Source organism: Miscanthus floridulus, chromosome 12, assembly GCF_019320115.1.
Source record: "Miscanthus floridulus cultivar M001 chromosome 12, ASM1932011v1, whole genome shotgun sequence".
NCBI classification, from domain to species: domain Eukaryota; kingdom Viridiplantae; phylum Streptophyta; class Magnoliopsida; order Poales; family Poaceae; genus Miscanthus; species Miscanthus floridulus.
In genome coordinates, this window is record NC_089591.1 from 45,476,592 (window position 1) to 45,503,454 (window position 26,863).

At 43.0% G+C, this 26,863-nt stretch overlaps 4 protein-coding genes across 5 annotated transcripts; 2 read left to right on the forward strand and 2 right to left on the reverse strand.

Annotated features, from left to right (window-relative positions):
* The first annotated feature begins 11,104 nt into the window (after window positions 1–11,104).
* Window positions 11,105–13,097, forward strand: LOC136498033 (uncharacterized). The gene is made up of 4 exons (XM_066493969.1): window positions 11,105–11,339; window positions 12,076–12,256; window positions 12,386–12,434; window positions 12,693–13,097. The coding sequence occupies exons 1-4, from the start codon at window positions 11,122–11,124 to the stop codon at window positions 12,743–12,745; spliced, it is 501 nt and encodes a 166-aa protein (XP_066350066.1). The 5' UTR covers window positions 11,105–11,121; the 3' UTR covers window positions 12,746–13,097.
* Window positions 13,098–13,314: 217 nt separating this feature from the next.
* On the reverse strand, window positions 13,315–15,572 carry LOC136498655 (uncharacterized). Its single transcript, XM_066494538.1, has 3 exons — window positions 15,334–15,572; window positions 14,147–14,608; window positions 13,315–13,751 (listed from the first exon to the last, which is right to left on the reverse strand). Exons 1-3 carry the CDS (start codon window positions 15,541–15,543, stop codon window positions 13,596–13,598), a joined length of 828 nt encoding a protein of 275 aa, XP_066350635.1. The 5' UTR covers window positions 15,544–15,572; the 3' UTR covers window positions 13,315–13,595.
* A 235-nt stretch (window positions 15,573–15,807) lies between these two features.
* LOC136498654 (F-box protein 7-like) lies at window positions 15,808–24,903 on the forward strand. 2 transcript variants are annotated; one of them, XM_066494537.1, is made up of 12 exons: window positions 15,808–16,210; window positions 17,320–17,395; window positions 17,573–17,659; window positions 17,795–17,901; window positions 22,131–22,247; window positions 22,329–22,425; window positions 23,231–23,304; window positions 23,434–23,487; window positions 23,584–23,688; window positions 24,005–24,063; window positions 24,146–24,356; window positions 24,477–24,903. In XM_066494537.1, the coding sequence occupies exons 3-12, from the start codon at window positions 17,626–17,628 to the stop codon at window positions 24,534–24,536; spliced, it is 918 nt and encodes a 305-aa protein (XP_066350634.1). In that variant the 5' UTR covers window positions 15,808–16,210; window positions 17,320–17,395; window positions 17,573–17,625; the 3' UTR covers window positions 24,537–24,903. The 2 variants fall into 2 exon arrangements, with proteins under 2 accessions (XP_066350634.1, XP_066350633.1); XM_066494536.1 differs by lacking the exon at window positions 17,320–17,395.
* Window positions 24,904–24,992: 89 nt separating this feature from the next.
* On the reverse strand, window positions 24,993–26,014 carry LOC136498656 (acetyltransferase At1g77540-like). Its single transcript, XM_066494539.1, has 2 exons — window positions 25,592–26,014; window positions 24,993–25,252 (listed from the first exon to the last, which is right to left on the reverse strand). Exons 1-2 carry the CDS (start codon window positions 25,997–25,999, stop codon window positions 25,169–25,171), a joined length of 492 nt encoding a protein of 163 aa, XP_066350636.1. The 5' UTR covers window positions 26,000–26,014; the 3' UTR covers window positions 24,993–25,168.
* Between the last annotated feature and the right edge of the window lie 849 nt (window positions 26,015–26,863).

The following is a 26,863-nucleotide window of genomic DNA, read 5'->3' on the forward strand; positions in this document are numbered from 1 at the left end:
TACAGTGCCTTCTCCTTGGCGGTTCCTCCTAGGCCCTTCGCCTCTGACAAGGCGGGCCCTTCGTCGCCACATCTGGTTGGGCCCCAGTCTGAGTACGATACCGGACTAATCTAGTGCTACTGTAGTGCCGAGTGCTCATTCACTTCCAATTCAAACATCCATGTGAATGTCACTACTCCAACTTGAGTCTTCGGCTTCATCTTAGCTACCTCATGCTAAATTTCATAAGTGTGCATCACGTTAACTCACTAGACTCAGCATTGGTCTCGTTAGATTCTCGGAAATTTTGTTTAGTCATTGTAACCGTTGGATGCACCTACCCAGAGTACATGCATGAGTTGTCAACCGCTGAATCCAACTATCGTTGCAGTCAAGCATAGGGCTAAGAGTACAATGACCATTATTATAATAAGATTTCAAAGGCATCAGAAGTATGCTCGTGAAGATAAGGCTACGCCGAAGCTAAAGAATGCTGGAAAGGATGCTAGGACAACTACGTTGTTGCATAAGTCGCCTAGTTGGTGCTTGGGTAGCTTTGGAGTCTTGGGTGGCTGCCGAGCTGTCTGTGGCCTAACAAAAAAAAATTGTTTTAATCCTTGTTTCTCGTGAAAATCCAAGTGTATGCTAGATACGTTCCATAAATACTAGAAAAATATTATAAATTTGTTCTATACATTTTATCCTTGGTTGTATGAACCTGTGTTTGTGTCTATTCTCTATTTACTTTCAATATAGATGCATATTTTTTTAGTTATAAAGAAATAGTAAACCATTTTCAAAAAATTTGAAACTTTTTATTTCCTTAACTTATGATAAGTATAAGGTTATTATATTAAAATGTAAGGTGCACAGGAAGTCCAGCTTGATCTGCTGGAACTCCCAAATTATCCTAACTATATATTTTCTCATTGAGGGTGGGGATTTGGGACAGGTGAAGATGGTCTAACGGGGAGTTAGTGACGATTGGATGTTTATCTGTACCGTTCGTGTAAGATCTAACGATCGCGTGTTATTAGCCTGACTGAAAAATTAGATGGATACCGTATCTCTCTAGACTCCGTGTATACTGCGGCTCGATGGTTGACACCTGCGCATCCAGGCTCCGTGTATCCATCTGCTCCGCAGTCGGCTCGTGGTCCACCGCATGGGAATCCCTCGGCGCTTCACAAGGCGGACGTAGGATCTGGCAGGCTGTCCACGTGTCCTCCATCTAGCGATAGTATGCACGAAGTCAAGATGGATACGGTATCCACTAAGGGCCGGTTTAGTTTTCAAAAAATTTTACGCATTACCCATCACATCGAATCTTGCGGCACATGCATAAAGTACTAAATGTAGACGAAAAAAAAACTAATTGCACAGTTGGGTGAGAAATCGCGAGACGAAACTTTCGAACCTAATTAGTCCATAATTAGATACTAATTACCAAATACAAACGAAAGTGCTACAGTAGCCAAAACCTAAAAATTTTTGCATCTAAACACGCCCTAAATTTTTTTCCGATTCCAATCACAATCTGCACACAGATGGCCCATTTCTCTACTGACAGACCGACCAAAGCAGTTCTCTGGCCCACCTGTCTGTCTCACAACAGCCACATCCACTGTGGTGATAAGAAAACACGTGTGCCCACCTCTCGCCCCAACCGCAACGACCGACCCGAAAAACAAAAAGGAAACAAACTTCTTGACTACTCACAAATCGTTAAAATTGATTTAAATATGCATTTTGTGAGCATTTAACATAGGCTAAATAAATAGTTTTGTGAAATTGAAATCAAATATAGGGTTAGATACATGTGTGTGCACTCATGCTGCTGCGTATTTTCTGTTGTGTTGATTGGTTTTGACTAAAGATGAAAATGAGTTCAAAATCTCTTGAAAATGAATTTGAAAAGCCTTGGAAAATTCAGTTTCAGAAAAAGGAAAACTTCTTCCTCTCTCTTGTTTTTCGGCAGGCTGGCCACTTTTCTTCCTCGGCTGGAGGCAGCCCGAGCCGCTTCGCTGGCCCATTATCTCGGCCTGCCCTCTCCCTCTCTCTGGCTGACATCATGGTCCCGTGCCATCTATCGCTGACGAGGAGGTCCCACGCGTCGGCGTCGTCTCCCACATCCAGCCGAAGCCGAGCGGGACTTGTTCCGGGATAGGAAATCTACAGCCGCGCTCGTATCTTCCGCGGATTGTGGCGTGCATGCCTCACCCTTGCCCCTATAAAAGCTAAAGCCCGTCGTCCGTGCCCCGGGTCCCTTGTGCGCCGCCACCTTTGCCCTAGCTTGGCCCCGCGCTGTGCCGTTTGGATCTCGTTGACAAGCAGACGAAGTCGCCGCCGCTGTTGACGACCTTTGCTGCCCTGCCGTCTTGCCTAGACCGTTGATGTATTCTGCATCAAGGTGAAGAAGCTTCAGGCGCGGTTCCTCCTCTCTGTCTTGTTCTGCATTCATCACACGTCGCCGTCGAATTCGCAGGTAGCCGCACGCTGAGCCGTTTCGTTGCATCACCGATGAATTCGACTCCTTGCCGAGCTCCACCGTCGTCGTTTTCAGTTCATGCATGGCTCGAGTCAACCCAAAGCAAGATGAGCCAAGCACACCGTCGGCATGTCTTCATCGTCCTTTAGAAATCCCTACGTGAGCTCTCTGGATCCTCCTGTATCTTCATGTTCCTTTCCAGAGTCAAACCAAGGGCTTGCATGCCTTGTTAGCTTGATGATGTCATTGTTAGCTTTGATGACATCATCTCATGTTTTCTTGTCGTTTTCCTTTAGAAAAACAAATCCACAAATACAATGAAAATACGGATGCTGTGCTTTTCTTTTCTTTTTTTGTTCCATGCACCTTTTGCCACGTGTGATGTTCATAATCTAAAGACGCAAGGCAACTAGGCCTGGCGTATCTGATACACGTCAGCCTGTTGCTGACCTCGATTCTATCGTTACCTATGAGGAATCCGACCATATTTCCTATACCTAACTATAGACCGCAACATCCATCTTTGTCACGTTTGTCACGTACGTCTTTAAATAGGAAACTCAGCCATCGCATCCTTTTCCAAACCCTTGCAATCCCAATCTAGGTAATCAAATTGTACGCAGCCCTACGCTGTCGCCGCCGCCGTCTCGTCTTGCATCACCGGCCTCATGCATGATCCTAACCGCCATGCCCGACCAAAGTTGTCCAAGGAGTACCTTCGCCGCCCTGCCTCTGAGCTGCTCCGTGCCTCGTCGTCGTCGTCCACTCGCAGTGGGACCTACGCGCTCCAAGACTGCTCAACCACGTCCGTTCATTGCTGATTCCATCGCCTTTGTTCGCTATCTTGTGAACCGCCGCCACACCCGTCGATTCTGCCTTTGTGCCGTGGATCGTCGGATTCATTATCAAACTTGATCGGTGAGAACTCCAGGCACACGTTCATGTCTCCCTCGTCCATCACGTGTGAATTGCATCTTGCCTCGGCTTGGTCGGGTGTCTGTACCAAGCAAGCTATCCATCCATATACTGCTCAACCCGTTGCCTAGCAAGCACACCTGCATGGTTCCAACTCAGCGCCATGCATGCTTGTATACACACAAGCCAGTACCTTCATCCATGCACTACGCCATGTAGAAACAACTACTCGTCTACACCTCCAATTCCCTGTAAACTCTTGTGTATAATCTGGTCGTATTCTCATCTTAGCTTTGTTTTATTTAGTCCTTTCTTTCTGTGTTAGTTTCCTAAAGACGTGACGTACCCGATAGTCTGTACGTTCACCATGTTATCTATTTAAGTGTTTATATAATCAAATAATAATTTTATTAATCTACACGCAACTAGTTTTATAATAAAAACAATATAGGTTTAACATCCCCTTTTATATGTCAAATGTTAATTTGATTTATTAGAACATAAATATATTTAATTTATACCCTGCTTGGTCTAAACATGTTAGGCATGAATCTCGTTTAAATTCTTATCATAGTTCCGGTTAGAGTGTTTCTCCTGTCTGTGTGATCGTAGCAATGCGTATGTTGGTTTTCAAACCTTTTTATTGATTGGTGTATTGTTCTAATCTACTATGTTTGCAATGCATGTTTGTTCGGATGCTTGTGTGGTGCTTTGTGATCGGTCTCAGTCGGTGAGTTTTGCGTTGGTGATTTAAAGGAAGTTGGAGACCGAGAAGCAATTCTACGAAGTTTTGGGATTTGAAGAAGGATCTAAGTTTAAGGCAAGTATAGCTTGGGTTTTTTTTTCTATGACCATGATCTTGGGCTTGTTTAATGAAATGTGATATAAACATAAATGATGAATGTTATCCTTTGGCAAAAACTAGGATTTACAGTACAGCTGTGAGGGCTATATGGCTCTGGCTCTAGTTGCTTAAGAAACCCTTTTCTAGCTGGTTAGAGGTCTGCGAGTTGGGTATAGGACAGTCTCTGTCCTGTTGAGCCTAGTTTTGGAAGCGGCCTTTTACTTTATTTTTGGAAGGGGGTTCCTATATCTGATGACCCTGCGGCCCTGGCCGGTTAGACGAGCTCTTGGGTGGCTTTATATGGTTCTCTGTGTTTTGGGCCTAGCTAACCCGGGCATATGAGAATCATGACTCACAGTGAAAGTGTACACCTCTGCGCAGAGTTTGATAAACTGGTATACTAGCCGTGCCTACGGATACGGGCGGCCCGGAAAACTGAGGGAATTGTTGTATGTTCATTTAAATTGTTTATGTGTGATTCATTATTCAATTACACTTGATCATGTGGTTATGGATCGCACTACCTTGTTGCTATATTTGCGGAGTTCGACATGGACTCACTCTTGTAATTTCCCCCACACCTCAGGGTGGATAACAGTCTGTCAGAGACTTGAGAAGTTGGGCTTGTGGTCAACCAGTCAGTTGGATCCAGTTGAGTGGAGTCTACACCCAGAGATCGGAGTTGTCTATCCGTTGATTGTTCCTAAGGTTATATCTTTTATACTATGTACGTTATGTAATTAAGCATTGTTTATTGATACTACCCTTTACTTGTAGCTATATGTGAGAATTGAATTCCAGGGCTCACATATGGTGTGCATTCGGCTTTGTCCTTGAAACCGGGTGTTACAAGTGGTATCAGAGCAATGCTGACTGTAGGACGCAAGCTTAGTAGAAACTGGTCGTTCTAAGGTTTAAAAGTTGCAACAAAAATCCTTGTTCTATAAACCTTGATATTTTCTTCCCTATGACATTCTTACCCTTGATATTCGTCTCCTCCTTGATGCTTCTTTAAAAGCTTTTTGTTCCCATCTACTCCTTGCTTTGATATGCTTTTAGAATCTTGTCTTACCACCTTCTCGTGCAATTTGAAGTTAAGCTATAGGATCTTTACCCATAATATGAAGAAGACGATAGTATCGCAAGTTTAAGTCAATGATTGAATTGTGCACCCTAATTGCTTGTTGGCTTGTCATTATGATTATGTCTTGTTTTGAATCTTTGTAATGAGTGCAATGATTTTGTGGGATTTTCCACAAATTCATTTAGTTTATAGGCATAAGACATAAGGATTAATGAATAGATAGTTGGGTTTTGGTTTTCTCCTGTTTTCCTATCCTATCTTTCTGGAGCAACCTGTCATCTTTGGTTTATATCTCTGTTTTCGGGCAATCAAAAATCATGGTAAACTTTTAGAGAATACTAGACTTCAACATGTTTCTCTGACCTCAAGAATCACCCAGATAGCTATTATGGTTATGAAGTTATGAAAATCATAAGGGGATGTATCTGTGCTGTCAGAAATCTGGAGCAGTCTGTGGTATTCTAGTCATAACGCAATTTTGGTTGGTGCAAACTTTGTGGAATTTTTCTGGATACAACTAGACCTCTGTATCTTTCATATGCCTCTGGAATCACTATCATAGCTAATATATTTTGGGAGATATAAACATCACAAGCCGAAGTTTCTGTGCAGTCTGTAATCTAGGACAGTTTCTGTTGTGTGCTGTGGTTGCTGTCGAATCTGGAAAAGTGTTCTAAAATGAAGTTGTAGAAGATTTCATAAGCTTTCCAACGGTATAAAGTACAACTTCATTGGATTTACATAACAGAAGTTATACTAGTTTTACTACGCTGCTGTTTTTATGCTCGCGAGGAACTGTAGGTTCTGGTTTTTGCCAATGCGCATGAGTCACTTTGGGATAATAGGACGACATCATGATAACTATCTCATTTAGAAGAAGATGCAAGCTATTCTTTGGTGCCCCTGGTTGATGTGTTCTTAAGGGGGGTAGCCAAGGCATAAAGGAATCGCAAGATGGAGGTCTCATACAATCTAGAGCTTCACTTGGAAGTATCGGTTATTCCTACGGTTGAGGAATCACTATCAGACACAAGGATCTTTGTTCAAGATTATTAACAGGTTGGATCATCTACAAGGAGCTCAAATATTTTGTCAGGATTGGTCTTCGCTTCAAGCTATCATCACTTGGGAGTTCAATCTTCAACTCAAGACAAGTTGGCACTGATGGCATATGAAAATATGATGATTGGACTCCTCTACAGTTGGTTCTTTGGCAACTTAAGTGAGTTTAGTTTGGATGGAGTTCTCTTTTTGGTTGTGGGATGTCTCTAATGATAGAATTATACGAACAATCGCTCAAGAGAGATGTGTTGAGCTGGAACCCGCTTAAGTATGCAAGAGTGATTCAGAGTTCCTCGGAATGGTAAGATTCTATCACATGTTTATTAGAGGTATTATAGTGTTGAACACAAGAGTTTCTTTTATAAAGCGGTCGGCAAGGATATGGATGTGCTCTATGTAAGAAAAGCAGTGAATTGTGCATCAAGACAACTATGGAGGCTTGAGATGGACTATTTGACATATGAGATCTGGAGTTATCCATTGTGGAGCATAGTGGTATTATCTACTTGGACATGAAGAGTGATATCTACGTGAATCATAAGAATCTAAGGGACATTTTCAGTAAGTTGGTTTGAGATTGTGACATCAGTGTGGGTTCAATTAACCAAATGTTTTTGGTTTAGAAGTATGTGTTATCTTTAGAAGGAAATAAAAGTCGTTGCCAATGCCGTTAGCAAATTGGAAGAGCTATGCTTAGAAGATTGGACGACACCATGGATTAAGTTTTGTGTTTAAGAGTCACAACTCAACCTGAGTATATATATAGTTAATAGTGTTTTGAAGTTGGAATCTATTTTGGACCAAGAGAGAGTAATACATGAGGATCAATTGGAATATGGATGTATGAAGTAGTCGATTTGATATCTTGGACTAACAAAAATCTAGCAAGACATGTTGAGAAGTATTGTGTTACATTTTGGAATTAGTGAGGACAAGAGTTTGTCACCCAATGGATTCCAAAGTGGTCTTTGTGAGAAGCATATGGAGTGTCAGTGTGAAGAATAAGCTAGCACCCAGCTGCGATAGTTCATTGAGATTGCTAAAAAGGAAAAGAGAAGAGGCCTAACAATTGGAAGAGTACCAGAGAGTTGGTTTGGGGATACTTGAGAGATAATTAGAGGGCCTATCAACATCATGGGATCAGCGAGTATGCTATTTGGAGTAAAAGTTAACAGGTGTGCAAAGTCAAGAGGAATCTTTGTCAAGATGGTGGGACTACTCGAGAAAGTGGAGAAGATCCAATGGTAGTGTGCATTCTAGTGTCTTGATCATCATCTTCCGAATCTCGAGGACGAGATTCATCTTAAGGGGGTAGAATTGTAACACCCTAAAATTTGCATGTTTTCAAAATCGTTAAAATTGATTTAAATATGCATTTTGTGAGCATTTAACATTGGCTAAATAAATAGTTTTGTGAAATTGAAATCAAATATAGGGTTAGATACATGTGTGTGCACTCATGCTGCTGCGTATTTTCTGTTGTGTTGATTTGTTTTGACTAAAGATGAAAATGAGTTCAAAATCTCTTGAAAATGAATTTGAAAAGCCTTGGAAAATTCAGTTTCAGAAAAAGGAAAACTTCTTCCTCTCTCTTGTTTTTCGGCCTGCTGGCCACTTTCCTTGCTTGGCTGGAGGCAGCCCGAGCCGCTTCGCTGGCCCATTATCTCGGCCTGCCCTCTCCCTCTCTCTGGCTGACATCATGGTCCCGTGCCATCTATCGCTGACGAGGAGGTCCCACGCGTCGGCGTCGTCTCCCACATCCAGCCGAAGCCGAGCGGGACTTGTTCCGGGATAGGAAATCTACAGCCGCGCTCATATCTTCCGCGGATTGTGGCGTGCATGCCTCACCCTTGCCCCTATAAAAGCTAAAGCCCGTCGTCCGTGCCCCGGGTCCCTTGTGCGCCGCCACCTTTGCCCTAGCTTGGCCCCGCGCTGTGCCGTTTGGATCTCGTTGACAAGCAGACGAAGTCGCCGCCGCTGTTGACGACCTTTGCTGCCCTGCCGTCTTGCCTAGACCGTTGACGTATTCTGCATCAAGGTGAAGAAGCTTCAGGCGCGGTTCCTCCTCTCTGTCTTGTTCTGCATTCATCACACGTCGCCGTTGAATTCGCAGGTAGCCGCACGCTGAGCCGTTTCGTTGCATCACCGATGAATTCGACTCCTTGCCGAGCTCCACCGTCGTCGTTTTCAGTTCATGCATGGCTCGAGTCAGCCCAAAGCAAGATGAGCCAAGCACACCGTCGGCATGTCTTCATCGTCCTTTAGAAATCCCTACATGAGCTCTCTGGATCCTCCTGTATCTTCATGTTCCTTTCCAGAGTCAAACCAAGGGCTTGCATGCCTTGTTAGCTTGATGATGTCATTGTTAGCTTTGATGACATCATCTCATGTTTTCTTGTCGTTTTCCTTTAGAAAAACAAATCCACAAATACAATGAAAATACGGATGCTGTGCTTTTCTTTTTTCTTTTTTGTTCCATGCACCTTTTGCCACGTGTGATGTTCATAATCTAAAGACGCAAGGCAACTAGGCCTGGCGTATCTGATACACGTCAGCCTGTTGCTGACCTCGATTCTATCGTTACCTATGAGGAATCCGACCATATTTCCTATACCTAACTATAGACCGCAACATCCATCTTTGTCACGTTTGTCACGTACGTCTTTAAATAGGAAACTCAGCCATCGCATCCTTTTCCAAACCCTTGCAATCCCAATTTAGGTAATCAAATTGTACGCAGCCCTACGCTGTCGCCGCCGCCGTCTCGTCTTGCATCACCGGCCTCATGCATGATCCTAACCGCCATGCCCGACCAAAGTTGTCCAAGGAGTACCTTCGCCGCCCTGCCTCTGAGCTGCTCCGTGCCTCGTCGTCGTCGTCCACTCGCAGTGGGACCTACGCGCTCCAAGACTGCTCAACCACGTCCGTTCATTGCTGATTCCATCGTCTTTGTTCGCTATCTTGTGAACCGCCGCCACACCCGTCGATTCTGCCTTTGTGCCGTGGATCGTCGGATTCATTATCAAACTTGATCGGTGAGAACTCCAGGCACACGTTCATGTCTCCCTCGTCCATCACGTGTGAATTGCATCTTGCCTCGGCTTGGTTGGGTGTCTGTACCAAGCAAGCTATCCATCCATATACTGCTCAACCCGTTGCCTAGCAAGCACACCTGCATGGTTCCAACTCAGCGCCATGCATGCTTGTATACACACAAGCCAGTACCTTCATCCATGCACTACACCATGTAGAAACAACTACTCGTCTACACCTCCAATTCCCTGTAAACTCTTGTGTATAATCTGGTCGTATTCTCATCTTAGCTTTGTTTTATTTAGTCCTTTCTTTCTGTGTTAGTTTCCTAAAGACGTGACGTACCCGATAGTCTGTACGTTCACCATGTTATCTATTTAAGTGTTTATATAATCAAATAATAATTTTATTAATCTACACGCAACTAGTTTTATAATAAAAACAATATAGGTTTAACGTCCCCTTTTATATGTCAAATGTTAATTTGATTTATTAGAACATGAATATATTTAATTTATACCCTGCTTGGTCTAAACACGTTAGGCATGAATCTCGTTTAAATTCTTATCATAGTTCTGGTTAGAGTGTTTCTCCTGTCTGTGTGATCGTAGCAATGCGTATGTTGGTTTTCAAACCTTTTTATTGATTGGTGTATTGTTCTAATCTACTATGTTTGCAATGCATGTTTGTTCGGATGCTTGTGTGGTGCTTTGTGATCGGTCTCAGTCGGTGAGTTTTGCGTTGGTGATTTAAAGGAAGTTGGAGACCGAGAAGCAATTCTACGAAGTTTTGGGATTTGAAGAAGGATCTAAGTTTAAGGCAAGTATAGCTTGGGTTTTTTTTCTGTGACCATGATCTTGGGCTTGTTTAATGAAATGTGATATAAACATAAATGATGAATGTTATCCTTTGGCAAAAGCTAGGATTTACAGTACAGCTGTGAGGGCTATATGGCTCTGGCTCTAGTTGCTTAAGAAACTCTTTTCTAGCTGGTTAGAGGTCTGCGAGTTGGGTATAGGACAGCCTCTGTCCTGTTGAGCCTAGCTTTGGAAGCGGCCTTTTACTTTATTTTTGGAAAGGGGTTCCTATATCTGATGACCCTGCGGCCCTAGTCGGTTAGACGAGCTCTTGGGTGGCTTTATATGGTTCTCTGTGTTTTGGGCCTAGCTAACCCGGGCATATGAGAATCATGACTCACAGTGAAAGTGTACACCTCTGCGCAGAGTTTGATAAACTGGTATACTAGCCGTGCCCACGGATACGGGCGGCCCGGAAAACTGAGGGAATTGTTGTATGTTCATTTAAATTGTTTATGTGCGATTCATTATTCAATTACACTTGATCACGTGGTTATGGATTGCACTACCTTGTTGCTATATTTGCGGAGTTCGACATGGACTCACTCTTGCAATTTCCCCCACACCTCAGGGTGGATAACAGTCTGTCAGAGACTTGAGAAGTTGGGCTTGTGGTCAACCAGTCAGTTGGATCCAGTGGAGTGGAGTCTACACCCGGAGATCGGAGTTGTCTATCCGTTGATTGTTCCTAAGGTTATATCTTTTATACTATGTACGTTATGTAATTAAACATTGTTTATTGATACTACCCTTTACTTGTAGCTATATGTGAGAATTGAATTCCAGGGCTCACATATGGTGTGCATTCGGCTTTGTCCTTGAAACCGGTTGTTAGATTGGTAGTCCAGAGGTTGCTGACATGCGAGGTGACCCTCGTTTAGGCCAAAGCTCCACTGCTGGATGTTCAGTGGACCTACAAAATAATCAACAAGTTGACTTTGGAACGGCTCTTGGTAACAATCCAAGTAATACTGACACATGTGCCCCATTTCTGTTGGGAAATAAGGCAGTTCAAGTTATTGATATCGAAGATGACTCACCAATTGAAGCTGGTGCTTGTGACACTTCAAAATTAAAGTGAGTTATTCTTCTCTGCTGTTTCATCCTGGTGAAAGAATACATAGAGAGTCATAGAGAGAATGTCTTGTTTTCATTTCTGATATTATGGGTTGATAAAATACGGGGAATCAGAGACCTATGACTATGAGAAACTTGTCTTGGACTAGTTACCTTTAAGTGACCATCTTTTTATAGAAAATTATGAGTGGTAGCTACAAGTTACTTCTAAAAAAATGTGATGTTGGCAAACAAGGTCGGCAGCTATCATGCTACTAGTTGGTTTATGATTGATTCGAAGCAAATCTGCCATTATGTCAAATAGTCAACAGCATGGTATGCATTTTCACATTTATTTTCATTCAAGATAAACATGAAACCCATTCATAGCTACTGGAACATGAATTAATTTGGGGCTTTGGGCTGTAGTGGCAATCGAATTTTATCCTTAAGAACATTAATCAGACTTGTTACAGATTTCTGGCTAGCATGCATTTTGATTATAGAAACTATGTCATAGCAGTGCTGAGGATGGATTGGTGCCTTTCAATCTAATTATTATTATTGGTCCATGCCACAGTTATTTCTGCATGGTGCACTGGTAATATGGAGCAGCCATCTCTGGCCATGTTAGTCTATGCATTAGCTAACTGTTGTTACAATGTTTACTGGACATGCTTTTTTACCCCCTGTGGCATCTGGCCACATATGTTGAATCTGATTCATTTGTGTACTAATACAATCTGCTGTCAATCAGAGGTGAGATGGTATATTCTAGCATGGAGAGCATGATGAACCCTCCGGCGAACACCGATGCTCTACATGGTATCCAAGATGGTTATAGTCTTGCAATTTCAGATTACCTCGGCGCTGATATGTCATGCTACCAATCAATACAAACAGAACTTCAAGATGGAATGGGCCTAAATAGTTCAGAGGTGAGGTTTCCAGCTATTTTTAGCCATCACATTGTAGACTTATGGTAAAGAATTCAGAATCACATATTGCCTCATTTCTGTCATCTGTAATGGAGTACTTCAATCATTTTTTGGTTATTGTTCCTGCAGGGCATAACTGTGATGGATGATCCAATATACAGTTCTCTTGGTGACATAGGTAACTTTTCTGCTTCTTCGCTTTGTCTTTATGCAATTATGTGGTTTTATTATATTGTCATTTCTTGGTAACTGTGTGGCTTTGCTGGCATTCTTTCATTTCCCCTTTTTACTCTGAATGTGTTGAAAAATTGAAACAGACACATAAGATGTGATTTAATTTCTTAATTTTCCTAAAGAGAAAAGGGGAAATGCATCATGTCCAAAGATCCTTGGTCCTTGTGCGTTGTTTGTTAAATGTTATTCTTTATGGTTTCAGGTTTTATGGAGGTTTGGGACCAGCAACCTCATGACTATGAAAAGTTCTTCTGAGGCACCAACTCGTGTCGCTGAAACTGTTCTGGAGTTCGACTGATAAATACCAGTTACACTTGCATAGGCAGAAATAAAGCAGCAGATCGTGCCTAACAATTAGAGCAGCACCTCATGCCTTGTATGTTACAGGCCATACATACTGGGCTTTTGTAATACAAGGGTTTGCGTCGGCAGCTCAAAGAGCAGATATGTTCGGAGTCCCTGCCTTGCCCGACAGTGGTGTAAAAAGTTGTCGTATAGCTATCATGTAATTCAAGGGAATTGACCTAAGCACGATAGAGTATTCATCCGAAACAATTCTTCATTTGTAAACAGTTACACATTCCAAAATAAAATTGTTTATTTGTTATATCTGTGTTCTTGTTGCGCTAGTTGTGTGGTTTGTGGCTTGTAACTTGTAAGCTTGTTTGTATAGGAATCGATGCAAATCCCTTCTAATAGGTGTAGTTTATTTTTTAACAAACTTCCTTTTTTAATCAAGAGGTGAATGTGTGAAAAAGGTCCCAGTAGCCCAATAGCAAGAAGGCAGATGAATTCAGGAAAAAAACACTCATAGTCGGAGAAAGGAAGTCAATAAATCCGGTATGTATGTCCAATGTTTCACTATCTCTTTTGGTGGACAGAATTCTAGCAGATTACAAGTAACAGCAAAACTTCAAGCTGGTGCTGCTCCCTGGCAACACCATAGATAGGTGGCCTGTCTCATTTGAGATCAAACACATTCACCATGTTATGTTATGAACAGAAAAATGTTGCTCAAAAGGAGAGGTTTCTTGTCTATCATTTGAGATCAAACACATTCACTATCGTTTCATCAGATTCACAAAGCAGCATGTTTGCCCCCCTCCTATGAGCTTCCGCTTTGTTTGCCAGAGCCAGTAGAGACCTTCACAGTAGCAGGCCTTAGCAGCCTCTCCTTCAAATGGAACCCTCTGCGGACTTCATGCGTGACAATCCCTGCCTTGAATTGAATGGATGCTTCTCGTGAGATGGCCTCATGGACCTGCATAAGAAAACATAAAGAATGAGCCCCCGCAGTGGTGCATATATGATGAACATAAAAGTAACACTATTTGACTCTCATGCATATCTTCATACTTTCTAGCTGTAAGCATTGAAAGTAGATGATAATTTTTTCCTCCCAAATACCCAATACTTTTTAGATCAAAAGAGATGTACTGCAACATAGATGCAGGAAACTATGTGAAAGCTAAGCTCAATCCCATGAGTATGAACCAGGCCATAAAAACCTAGGTATTATTATGCGCTTGTTAATACTGGAACATAATTCTTTTTGCATGTTCAAAAGGATCCAATATGTTGTTTGCATACAATGTTTTAGTGGGGGAGCCAGACCATGAGAACGAAACAGGTGACAGGAGGATAAATATTACTTACCGAAGGATCAAATGGCTTGCCAACTGTTTCCACAACTCCTACACCCAAATATCTTAGTGTCTCAACCAACTGCTTGTATATGCCTTGATAGCTTGTGGTAATCTTTGCCTCCTTCTCAGTCTCTGGGGTGTTCTCTAAATTCGTTTTCTCAAAACTATCAACCAGAGATAACAGACTCTGAACAACTTCCACCCGTATATTTGATGTAAACTTTGCACGGTCCTTTTCAGTCTGTTTCCGGAAATTCTCCAGATCGGCATTTAAGCGAATAAACTTTTCCTTCCCGGAAGTTATTTCGGCTGTAACACTTTCAAATTGAGAAGCTACCCTACTCTTCTCTTTTTCCACAGCAGTGATTGCCTTCTCAACTTCACCAAGAACCTCATCATTTCCTTCTAGAAAAGCTGTCCTGTATAGTTGAATTAGGTCCTTCATGGGAGGAAAATCTTCCCCATTGACAACCTGCAGCGAAGTACTCATTTTGGTGAAATTTGATGAAACACAATTGGTCAAAATGAAATGCATGACAAGAAGATCCAACAGAGAACATGAGCATTTTTTAAATGGTTTGTTTCTCTCCCCATTTCATTGCTACCATTTAAATAAATATTTCATTAATTCACCTCATTGCTCACAAGTTGCAATAGCAGCTCGAAATGCAACTTTACAACTGTACCATAAAACTTGCACTCCTATTTTCTCACACTATCCGATTTAGCTCAGAGAAAAAAGAAGGCATTTCCATGTCCTCCAGACACCCATGTGATTAGTCACAGTAATAGCAAAGCAGTCTAATTTTAGTTCATCTTCTTCTGTATTTGACAAACCCCAGCTAGTGCAGACTGACTGCAGGTTCTTGTAGTCCAGGGCATACTAAGAGCATACTAAAGATGGGTATTTATCGCAGAATTAGTAATGGCACCTTAACACACAAAGTTCATGTCTATATCAGTCACTCTTTGTAACAGTCCAATGGCAGCTAGTCATGGATCAAGATATTGAAGAAAAGACACACCTATACATACGAGAATCTTGAACTATCCCATGTTCCCTACTCTCTCTGCTCCTCAAGCTTGCAAGTGCCCAAAAGGGGCGAAATTCTCCGCGAGCTAATCGCTCCCTCGATGCCTCTCACCCAACCCATGTTGCTTACCACTAACCGCAAAAGTAGGTCTCAAATACCTCACCTTCGGGTCAACGCCGGAGCCGGCGGCGACGCGTAGCGGCCGCAGCTCGGCATTGGGGCGCCGGAGGGAGAGGAAGGCGGGAATCGGCCTGACGGGCCACCAGCAAGCAGACAGCACGCCAGGCCGAGCTAGGCTCTGGGGTCGGCAGCGGGCGGAGCTAGGGTTTGCTGCCGCGGATGCGGCGGGGCCGGCGCAGAAGGTTGCCGCCATGCTGCCCTATCTATCGTCCTCCACTCTACTCTACTGAAAGTACCAAAAAAAAAAGAAAAATGAATAAAAAGAAAAAAAAAAGGGTAAATGCCGTGCCGCTAACCTATTGTGGCATTGACGCCTCTGGATGCCGTCCGTTCGCGAGCGGGCCATGCCGGCCGTTGGATCACGGGGCGGGACCCGGTCCACAGATATTGAGGCGGGCGGAGACGGGACGGCAACGTCGGCAGCCGGCAGGCAGGTCGCTACTACCGCGCCGCGCCTCGCCTCGCCGTCTCGAACCATCACGTTTCGTGCTCCCGTTTCGTCGGGTTTCGTTTCTTCCCCTCGCTTCCCAGCCACATCTCGAGCGCGCTCTCGGCGGCCGTCCACGTCTCGGTCCCACGCGCTGCTCGCTCGCTCGCTCGCTCGCCGGCGGGGCGCGAGGGCGGTGGTCTAGGTCTTGCCCGGCGAAGCGCGGCGTGCCGCGGGGTGGGGTGGGGGGTTGGCTCGGGAACCATCGAGCGTTGGTTCGTAGGTCCGGATTTTTCCTGGCGCGTGATTTGCAGCTGAGAAGGCATCGGAAAAGGAAACGGCGATTTACTCCCTGTGGCCGCGAGTTTCCCACCGTCCCCTGGTCGATTCAGTGCAAATCGTCCAAGTTTCTGGGTCCTAATGGCTTCCTCAGGTATTCCTCCGCGCTAATTTGTGGGATTGATAGGAGAGAGTCTCCATTTCCTCCCACCTGGTACTTCTTTGATTATTTTCTTTGGGTCTACCTGTGAATGTAATGATTTGGTATCAGGTGATCCATAAGTGGCTTAGAATGAATTGAGTTATGGTGCAATTTCATTGGAATCCTTTTCTGTACGCGATTCGGTGTTGTTCAAATAAAACAAAAAAAAAAGTGTGTCCTATTTTCGAGCCAAGCACATGCCCTGATTGTCTGTTCATCTTTATCTGTGGCAAAGATAGTACCTTTTGTTGGGACTCGTCAATAGGTGTTCTTAAATTTTACTCAATGAATATTAGCTAGCCAAGTTGTAGATCACACGGAAATCCCAGCTGTTTGCAAGGGGCCTTGTTATCTGTTTTCATGTAATTACCTACAGCAGACAGCCAACACTTGAGATTTGTATCAAATCTGTCAGCAAACAAGTAAAATTGAGGAAAGATGATCCTCACACCAAAATAGCATAGACATGTGTTTTCCCACATTCCTCAAACGTTTCATGAGATACTGTATTGTTTGTTTGATATCGAAGTAGATTACAAAGGATTACAGGATTCTAATGGACATCCAATGTGGTATACAGAGATCATCATCAGTAGTTGGAAGTTGTTATCCTGTATCAGGGACTATAAAAATACGGAAAAACAACTCCCTCAGGTATCTAGTGTCAATGGAATCCTCTGACAAAGTGTGTTACTTTGGTGCTATTATTTAGACGATAAACTGCTATCCTAATTCTTCATTTAGAATCAAGGTTGTTAGGGATATCAATCTGGATCCTAGAATCCTATACTATGATCTTACCAAGCCAAAACGATACTGAACCCACCATGCATCCGAAATTTTATAGCACCCTATCCTACATGAAAGTCTCATCCATATCGGTAAGATCTTACATTGGATTCAGATCCTACATAATAATTGATATATATGACTTTTGGAATGATTTGCTTGTGATAAATTATGAGGGAGTTAAGGTTTTTTTATGGTTGATCCTTGACCACAGTTCACATCACTAACTCTATCTGATCCTAACAACCTTGTTTTGGATTGTGCTGTGGTAGAGCATGGCAAAGGCTATTTCTATGAGATATGCCATGTGTGTATAAAGGGGATGCGCAGTCTCACTGGACTTTCCTTGTAAGCATAGTCATGTGCTCATCGTCAATTGTAGCTAAGGAATATTTTGCATCAAGAGTTACATGTCCACAGGACATCGTGTATTCATGTTTCTATGGCTTGATTCTGGATTCGTTCTTAGTAATCACTCTCACACACTTGCATGATATACTGATATAATAATGTCTTCTCATGCAGATATCTCTGTTGATATTCGTCCTGACATAAACTCATTTGATCATTTCCTAAGCATGCGATACATTGCAACAGATAGACCCTGGCTGAGTAAGTATAACATGAGGTTGTCACTTGAATTAAAGTATTGAACTGGCTGTCTGCCACCTTTTTATTTTAATTGAAGAATGACTATTGAACGTAACCAGTTTTTTTTTAATCTTTTGTTGTCTAATTCCTTGACAGAATTATATGGAATAAGAGTTCAGCCTGTTCCACCATTCAGCAGTTTGAGCTACAAACCTGATCCAGCGCTCATTCATCAATGCCTACCTGATGAACTAATGCTCGAGGTGATGGTTATATGAAGTGAGCAGCATTTATTTCATTTTCTTAACATATAAGTGGAAAACTTTTACCCGGGTATGATGTTAAATGAGTAAGAGCCGGGTCGTCACCCCCATGACGCGCCGTGTCGCGATCTGGACACGGTGTCAAGTGAGCAAGGATCGGGTCATCGCATCCTTAGTGGCGTGCCACATCGACGCCCGGATATGGTGCAAAATGAGCAAGGGTCTTCACACCTACCTCGGCGGGTGCGAAGGGTAAGGAAGCTAGTCAAGCCAGTTAGGATCCGTTTAGATAGCTAGAATGTAGGGTCCCTTACAGGTAAGTTAAGAGAGTTAGTGGACACAGCGGTTAGGAGGCGTGTAAATATCTTATGCGTCCAAGAGACTAAATGGAAGGGGCAGAAGGCGAAGGAGGTGGACAATACCGACTTCAAGCTCTGGTATACAGGGACAACTTCAAATAAAAATAGAGTATGAGTTTTGATTGATATGAGCCTCAAGGATGGTGTGGTGGAGGTGAGAAGGCAAGGGGATAGGATCATCTTAGTTAAACTTGTCATCAGTGATATGGTCTTAAACGTAATTAGTGCGTATGCCCCCCTCCCCCCCCCCCCCCCCCCCCCCCCCCCCCCCCAAGTAGGCCATGATGAGAGTGCTAAGCGGCTTTTCTGGGGACTTAGATCGCTTGGTTAGAGGTGTCCCTAGTAGCGAGAAGCTCTTTATTGGAGGTGATCTTAATGGCCATGTAGGTACATCAAGTGCAGGTTTCGAGGCGGTTCAATGGGGTTTCGGATATGGTAGCAGGAACCAGCAGGGAGATGAAGTCTTAGACTTTGCCATAGCTTTTGATCTGATGATAGCTAACACTTTCTTCCGTAAGAGATAGTCCCATTTAGTGACCTTTAGTAGCGGCCAGTACTCTAGTCAAATCGACTTTGTCCTTACAAGGAGGGATAAACAAACATGCGTGGACTGTAAGGTGATACCTGGAGAATGTGTGGTCGCTCAACACAAGCTGGTGGTGACTGACTTCCGCTTTCTGGTGCAAGCTCGTGGGAACAAATAAGCTAGGGTTGCTAGAATGAAGTGGTGAAAATTAGAAGGGGAAGCATCAAAGGTCTTTAAGGAAAAGGTCATTGAAGAGGGCCCTTGGAACAATGAAGGTGATGCAAACAGCATGTGGGAGAAGATGGCAACATGCGTTTGGAAGGTTGCTTCAGAGGTGCTTGGAGTGACCAAAGGGAGCGAATGCGACTCGAAAAACACTTGGTGGTGGATTTAAGATGTGCAAAAGGCTATTAAGGAAAAAAAGGAGTGTTATAAGCGCTTGTATCATGACAGGTGTGCAAATAACATAGAGAAGTACAAGGTGGCAAAGAAGACTGCAAAACGAGCTGTGAGTGAGGCAAAGGGGCGGGCCTATGAGGACCTTTACCGACGTTTGAGTACGAAGGAAGGAGAGAAGGACATTTATAGGACGGCTAGGGCTCGTGATAGGAAGACAAGGGACTTCAACCAAGTCAAGTGTATAAAGGATGAGAGGGAGCAGCTCTTGGTGAAGGAGGATGCGATCAGACATAGATGGCAAGAGTATTTTGATAAATTATTCAATGGTGAGAACGAGAACACCATCGTTCATCTGGACGATTCGTTTGATGACACTAACAGGCGCTTTGTGCGGATGATTCAAGAATCGGAGGTCAGAGAAGCCTTGAAAAGGATGAAAGGAGGCAAAGCGATGGGCCCTGATGGTATCTCAATCAAGGTGTGGAGATGTCTCAGGGATATAGCTATAGTATGGCTAACCAAGATGTTCAACAATATCTTTCGATCGAACAAGATGCCTGAGGAGTAGAGAAGAAGCATATTGATACCAATCTACAAGAACAAGGGAGATATCCAAAGTTGTACTAATTATCGAAGAATTAAGTTGATGAGCCACACTATGAAGTTATGGGAGAGAGTCATCGAGCAGCGCCTGCGAGGAACGACACAGATATCAACAAATCAATTTGGTTTCATACCTGGAAGGTCAACCACAGAAGCAATCTTCTTAATAAGACAGGTTATGGAGCGGTTTAGGGAGCAGAAGAAGGACCTCCACTTAGTTTTCATTGACTTGGAGAAGGCTTATGACAAGATACCAAGAAATGTTATGTGGTGGTCTTTGGACAAACATAAAGTCCCATCAAAGTACGTGACCCTCATTAAAGACATCTACAACAATGTTGTGACTAGTGTTCGAACAAACGATGGTAGCACAGATTACTTCCCGATTAAAATTGGACTTCATCAAGGGTTAGCCTTAAGCCCGTATCTCTTTGCCTTGGTAATGTATGAGGTTACGAGGAACATATAAGGGGATATCCCTTGGTGTATGTTGTTCGCTGATGATGTAGTGTTAGCGGACGAAAACCAGGCGGGAGTAAATAGAAAACTAGAGTTATGGCGGCAGACCCTTGAGTTTAAAGGTTTTAGATTGAGCAGAACTAAAACCGAATACATGAGATGCGACTTTGGCAGAGTTGTACAGGAGGAGGGAGATGTGAGTTTGGAAGGTCAAGTAGTGCCTAAAAAGGATATCTTTTGGTATCTGGGATCGATGCTACAGAGGGATGGAGATATTGATGCGGACGTTAGTCATAGAATCAAAGTAGGGTGGATCAAGTGGCGACAAGCTTATGGCATTCTCTGTGATAAGAGGATACCACAAAAGCTAAAAGACAAGTTCTATAGAACGGCGATTAGACCGGCTATATTGTATGGAGCAGAATGTTGGCCTACAAAGATTCCATATGTTCAACAACTGAGTGTTGCAAAAATGCGTATGTTGCGATGGATTTGTGGTCACACAAGAATGGACCGAGTTCGGAACGATGATATATGTGATCGCCTAGAGGTAGTACCAATTGAAGAAAAGTTTGTCCAACATCAGTTGAGGTGGTTTGGTCATGTCCAAAGGAGACCTCTAGAAGCACCAGTGTATTGTGGAGTCCTAAGCCAAGCTAATAATATGAGGAGAGGTAGAGGAAGACCGAAATTGACATGAGGGGAGGCAATTAAAAGAGATTTGAAAGCTTGGGATATACCTAAAGATCTATGTTTGAATAGGAGTACTTGGAAAGCAGCTATTGAAGTACCTGAACCGTGACTTGGGGCTCTTGGTGGATTTCAACTTTAGCCTACCCCAACTTGTTTGGGACTGTTGTTGTTGTTGTTGTTGTTGTTGTTGTTGTTGTTGTATAAGTGGAAAACATTTTACTGAATTTTTCTCCACTTATGTCCATTCCATGTGTATTTCCTGCTAGGTATCTCTGTATATCTCATTGTATTATTCAATCATCATGAAGAAGAACTAATATACTTGATTGATCCATAATGCATGTCTTGCTTCGGAAAAGTCCATTCTGTCACTGAAGCATCCCGAGAGTCCACTTCGCCTCTTAAAGTATTGTTTGGTTTACTTAATCCCTTGAGATTATAATAAGGGGTCGGATCATCCACTTCCCCCTATGCTGGTTTTACTAAACTATTTTGATGACACGGAAGGTTGTGTGGCCCTAACATCTGGTTCCTCATTCTCTCTCACCACCTGATCCCTCTGTTGCAACTACATACCCAATTGCTCATCCCAGTGATGTTGCTTTGTGCCATCATGCGGCTGCTGTGGTGCTCTCCAAGTATTCCCATGAGCTCATGACTTCCACCATATGATATGCAGACTGGAAGCAATGGCATGATGTGCATGCAGACCATTAAGGGGGCTTAGCAATAGTTTCTAGCATACCAAAATGCAATGCAAATATGATGCAATCTGCACATAACTCCATGCATCATATCAGTGCTAATGTTTGAGTGCTGATCTTACCTATGAGAGGAGGCATTTTTTTTGGGGGGGAGGGGGGGGTACCGCAATATATGAAATGGGGATGATGTGGTACATGGCAACACAATCTTCGAAATCATCAAAACTTCTTAGTAAAACCGACATAGGGGTGTTGTCAACCCTTATTGTAATCTAAGAGGGTTCAGTAAAGCAAACAGTACTTTACGTGGCTCTAGTGGAACTTCAGGGGAGTAAAATGGATATTTTTTTCCTTCTCGCTAAGTAGATAAGGCATAATTCAAGTTCCACTCATGTGCCTCATCCCATCATGACTTCGGCATGAAAAGAAGCCAGTGATCAATGCAATACTGCTTGCTCAACTGTTTCAAGCCCTTTTTTTCAACAGATTTTCACAAGAATGAGCCCATATACTTTAGGGAGGGCTGCATGTGTCTGCCGCAAGTGGAAATATACTGCACGTAATCCTACTTTGTGGCGTGCTGCATGCTTGAAAACTTGGCAGGTTAGTGTACTTGATTTTCAGATTTTGTTATTCAGTTTCATATTCTTACGTTTCTCAAGCATCCAATTTTATGTTATGAAGAGGAGTGGAATGGAGGCAAACTACATGATGGTTCGGTCGTTGTATGATTCATCTTGGAGGAGAATGTGGCTGCAGAGACCAAGAATCCGAATTGATGGTAAATATTCAAGAAGCCTTATATCATATAACAATACTCCTCCTTTCCAAATTGTAAGTCGTTTTGGCTTCTAGATACATAGTTTTTGCTATGCACCTAGATATACGCTATGTCTAGGTACATAGTAAAAACTATGTATCTAGAACAGCCAGAATGACTTGCAATTTGGAACGGAGGGAGAATACATTACCGAAAGCATATTTCTACAATTAGATAAGAATGTTTTGCGGATTTTGAATCTTTTTTTAGCCTTGTCAAGTGCTGCCTTATCTCTATGATTTCATCCATAAAATGATGACCATGCCAGTGACTGAATGATTATTTGAAAGGTTCTTTACGATGTTTTTCTGAATGGGGCTGTGAACATAAATCAAAATCTCATATATACTAAGTGGATACAAAGAGCTGTGATTTGCCACGTAATTGTAGTGTGCCCGATTTAGTTTGCATAGTGCACACTCAGGTCTGATGCATCATGGATATTCATACAAATATACAACATAGAGCTGTAGTTTATCAGTATGATCTATAGATCTGCAGTAAGCCAGTAGCCATGCTCCTTGGACTCAATTGTGTGTCAAAATGAAGGCATGCTGGAATTGTTAGTTTAGTTTTGGGTGCAGAACTCATCCCATTGCAATTCATGGAGATAGTTCTTCTCCGATAAATATTGATTTTCTCTTTGAAAACTGTCTGAAAGTTCTTGATTTAATTCCTAATTTGCTCTGTTGCTATTGCTGAGCCTTCAGTATTGTGGGTGTATTATATTTGCACTGACCGACTTTGATATTTGTTGCTTATTCAGGTCTCTATGTGAGCAGGAACACATATATTCATACTGGAGTTACAGAATGGCAATTCAAGAAAACTGTCAATGTGGTATGGTGGTGACACGTTTACAAATCCTGATCATTATGAACATATTATTATCCGTTATCTTATTGATTTGATGTTTTAAGTGTTACTAAATTGTTGGTATTAATGACAATACAACCCATTCATGTTCAGGTTTGCTACTACCGTTACTTGAGATTTTTCCCTAGTGGGAAGTTTCTTTATAAGGTCCCTATCACAACTTTCATGTTGTCATTTATCACTCAACAGCATATTTCTCACCTGCTCCATTTATCTTTTTTTTTCATCCCTGTGAATTACCAGATCTCCCCAGATAAAGTTAAAGATGCTGTTAAGTGCATGCATTTCCGGGCATCAAAGGCTGATTGTGTATTTAAAGGCGACTACATACTGTCAGAGGATGGCCAGGTGAGAGTTCAGACGATTTAAGCTGCTCTTCACATTCTTCCTAAGGCTGTGTTTAGTTGGAGGGAAAGTTGGAATTTGGGTACTGTAGCATTTTCGTTTTTATTTGGCAAATAGTGTTCAATCATGGACTAATTAAGCTCAAAACGTTCGTCTCACGATTTTCAACCAAACTGTGCAATTAGTTTTTTTTTTCGTCTACATTTAATGCTCCATGCACGTACCGCAAAATTCGATGTGACGGGTACTGTAGCACTTTTTTGGAACTATTTTTGGAACTGAACACGGGCTAATATGAGCTACTCTTTCTGGCATGCAGATAGAAATGGCTCTCCTGTATCCAGGGCATCGGTACACACTTGTCAGGATGTGCCTTAGGTATTTTGTATGAAATTGTTGCCCAGGTTTTGATGATTTTTGCCATTCCCTAGCCTTTGAAATTTGTTCCAACATTCTGCAGGCTTAGAGGCACCACAGTTGGTGCAAATAACAGGTTGGATGTACTGAAGATTCTAACCACCGGAGTGAATGCAACTGAACTGCAAAACTGGAAAGGCAGCATACTAGAGCTCGTTGAGGGCTGGGAGGAGGATGAGACGCATGACCCAGATGTGCCTGCCGTTTCGCACAGCAGGGGTTTGTCACCCTTTGTGTTTGTTCCGTTTGAGGAGGTACATTATTTTTATCTAGTTCGCTGTGACCAGCCGTTGGAGGGATGGTTAACTGCAACTTGTAGTTCAATTTTTTATCCCGAGCATAGTATGATTAACTGAAGTGTGTAAATTGTTCAGGCTGATACTTCGGTGCTAAACCTCCCAGTGGAGAAGATGGACTACTACGTCCCTGGATGAGCTCTTCATGACGATGATGGTCATTGGAGAATGAGATGATTGATGGCCATGTTACAGGCTAAAATGATGGTGACCAACGATTTCGTTCCCTCGCAGATCGCTTGCTAGAGGAATGTGTAAATACAGTGTTGTTTTGTTTCCACTTTTCGGTTGGTTGCATGCTGTTGTATGAATGAATAATTATACATTATGTTTGTTGGTGCTTGAAAATAGTGTGGGAGAAATGAACTCATTATCAAAACAAGTGGAACTACCCTCCTGAAGGAATGTAGGTCTGTACTTTAGAAACAAGCAGTCGATCGTTGTAAACACTTTAGTCTGAATATATATTTTCTGATTGTACAGTTAAACCTTTGCACCATCTTTCTTTCATTTATTGGAACGACACCTTGACGTTGAGGGTTTAGCTACTCGAGTACTGAATGACCGGTATTATACCTGTTCTTCTGCAGAAGGTTGTATTTGAAGCTTATTATCTTTTCGAAATCAAATGGTTCTGATATTGCACGAGATAACAAATGTGTAACATCTGACATCAAGGCCTTTGAAGAGGCGTCATCAAGTCAGAAATTTCTATTGGCCTGATATCTGCTTATTTAGTAGCAGCTGCTTTATTGTGTACAGTCAACAATCTACATGCTGCTGGGTTTGGGATGGGGTTCTTGATCCTTGTACACGAGCTCCTTCAACGCCGGATTACGAGGCAGGTACGTGTCCTGCATCTCAGGAAACATTCAGCCTCGAATGAGTAAAATTGCTGCTAAATTAGGATGGCACAAGGTCAGCAACTGAAAAACAATTTAAGGTTTAATTGTAACGCCATTAACAAACTCGGTAGTTGAAGATCATTTACCATCTCCTCCAGAAAAAGAAAAAAAAAACATTTGCCAATCGATATCTTATTTTGTCAGATAAATCAGTGCCATAGGAGGACTAATCCTACTCACGAATTCCCGTAATCTCCCCAGAGCATCAGCGGAAGGAGATAAGCGAGGCGCAGGAGAGGAATTCGTCTAGAGCAGAGAAGAAGGGGACACGAGCCGGTGGTTACTCACGGAGATGTAGGAGCAGGTGGGGACGGCGCGCATGCCACGGCCCCGCGCGTGGGCGAAGGCGGCGTCGCAGAGCCGCGCCGCGAGCCCCTGCCCGCGCTTGCTCCGCGGCACGTACGTGTGCACCATGTCCATCACCGCCGCCGCGGGAGCCCCGCCGCCCCCGTGGCCGTCGAGGAGGCGGTACTGGAGGAAGGCCTCGCCGTCGGGCGTCTCGAACCTCCCCTTGTCCTCGCTCCACACGATGCTCTCCGTCTCCGGCGGAGGGGCATCCAGCGTCCGCTCAGCCGCGCCGCCCTCCTCCTTCACCATCGCCCTTTGACTCCGGTGCTCCCGCAGGCGCAGCCCCCCGATCTGGCTCAGCTCGTTGCTCGTGTCAGCTTCGGCTACTGATGGAAGCAGGCAGCTCATTGGCCTGGCCCAACCGAAACTTCAATGGGCCAAGATCTGATGGGCCTGTGTGGATAAACTGGGGCGAGAGCCAGATCCACTACCACAAGAGAATATTGCGGGGTTGTTTGATGCGTATGTATTTATCTCAATCTATATGTGTTGAAGTGAATTGGAGTGAAATTAAACTATGTTCCATTTCAATCCAATACACATGCGGATTGAATTGAATACACATTCATCCAAACAAGGCCTGCAATGGGCTATTTTACAGGCGGGAAGGGGTTCAAACTTCAAAGAGCCAGGTTTGTGCTCGTATTTTACTGCTTGGCCAGAGATTTTTTTTACCAATCTCTAAATAAAAAAGGAACAAAAAAAGATGATCAATTCTCTTTGAGAGAGAGAGAGGGCTGCTGCTCTTTACCGGGTCATGCATGCATGGATTGTCTTTTTTTTTTTTTGATAAAAAAAAAACAGGAGGGGTTTGAGCCCCTACTGTGCTTTATTGCATAAAAAGGTTTATAACAAAACTCATGAAACAAAAAAGGATACAAAGAAAATAAGGACTACACATAAGCTTCTAGCCATAAATCTATCGAAGGGTGGAACTTGTTTTTTGCCCGTAGTATAACTAGAGCAAATTCAGTCTTGAAGATTGATCGGCATCTCTCCACTGATGCTAGGATGTTCCTGAAAATAACATCGTTCCGGACAGACCAAATGGCCCAGAACATTGTGACTATAATCTCCATAAAGAAAGGTAAACCAAGCTGCTGTCTGAAACTGACTGGCTGCAAGAAGATCGGCAGAAGAAGGTACAGCAAGATGGAGCGTGTTCCAACATGTCAAAGCAAAGGGACACCTGAGAAACAAATGATCACGAGA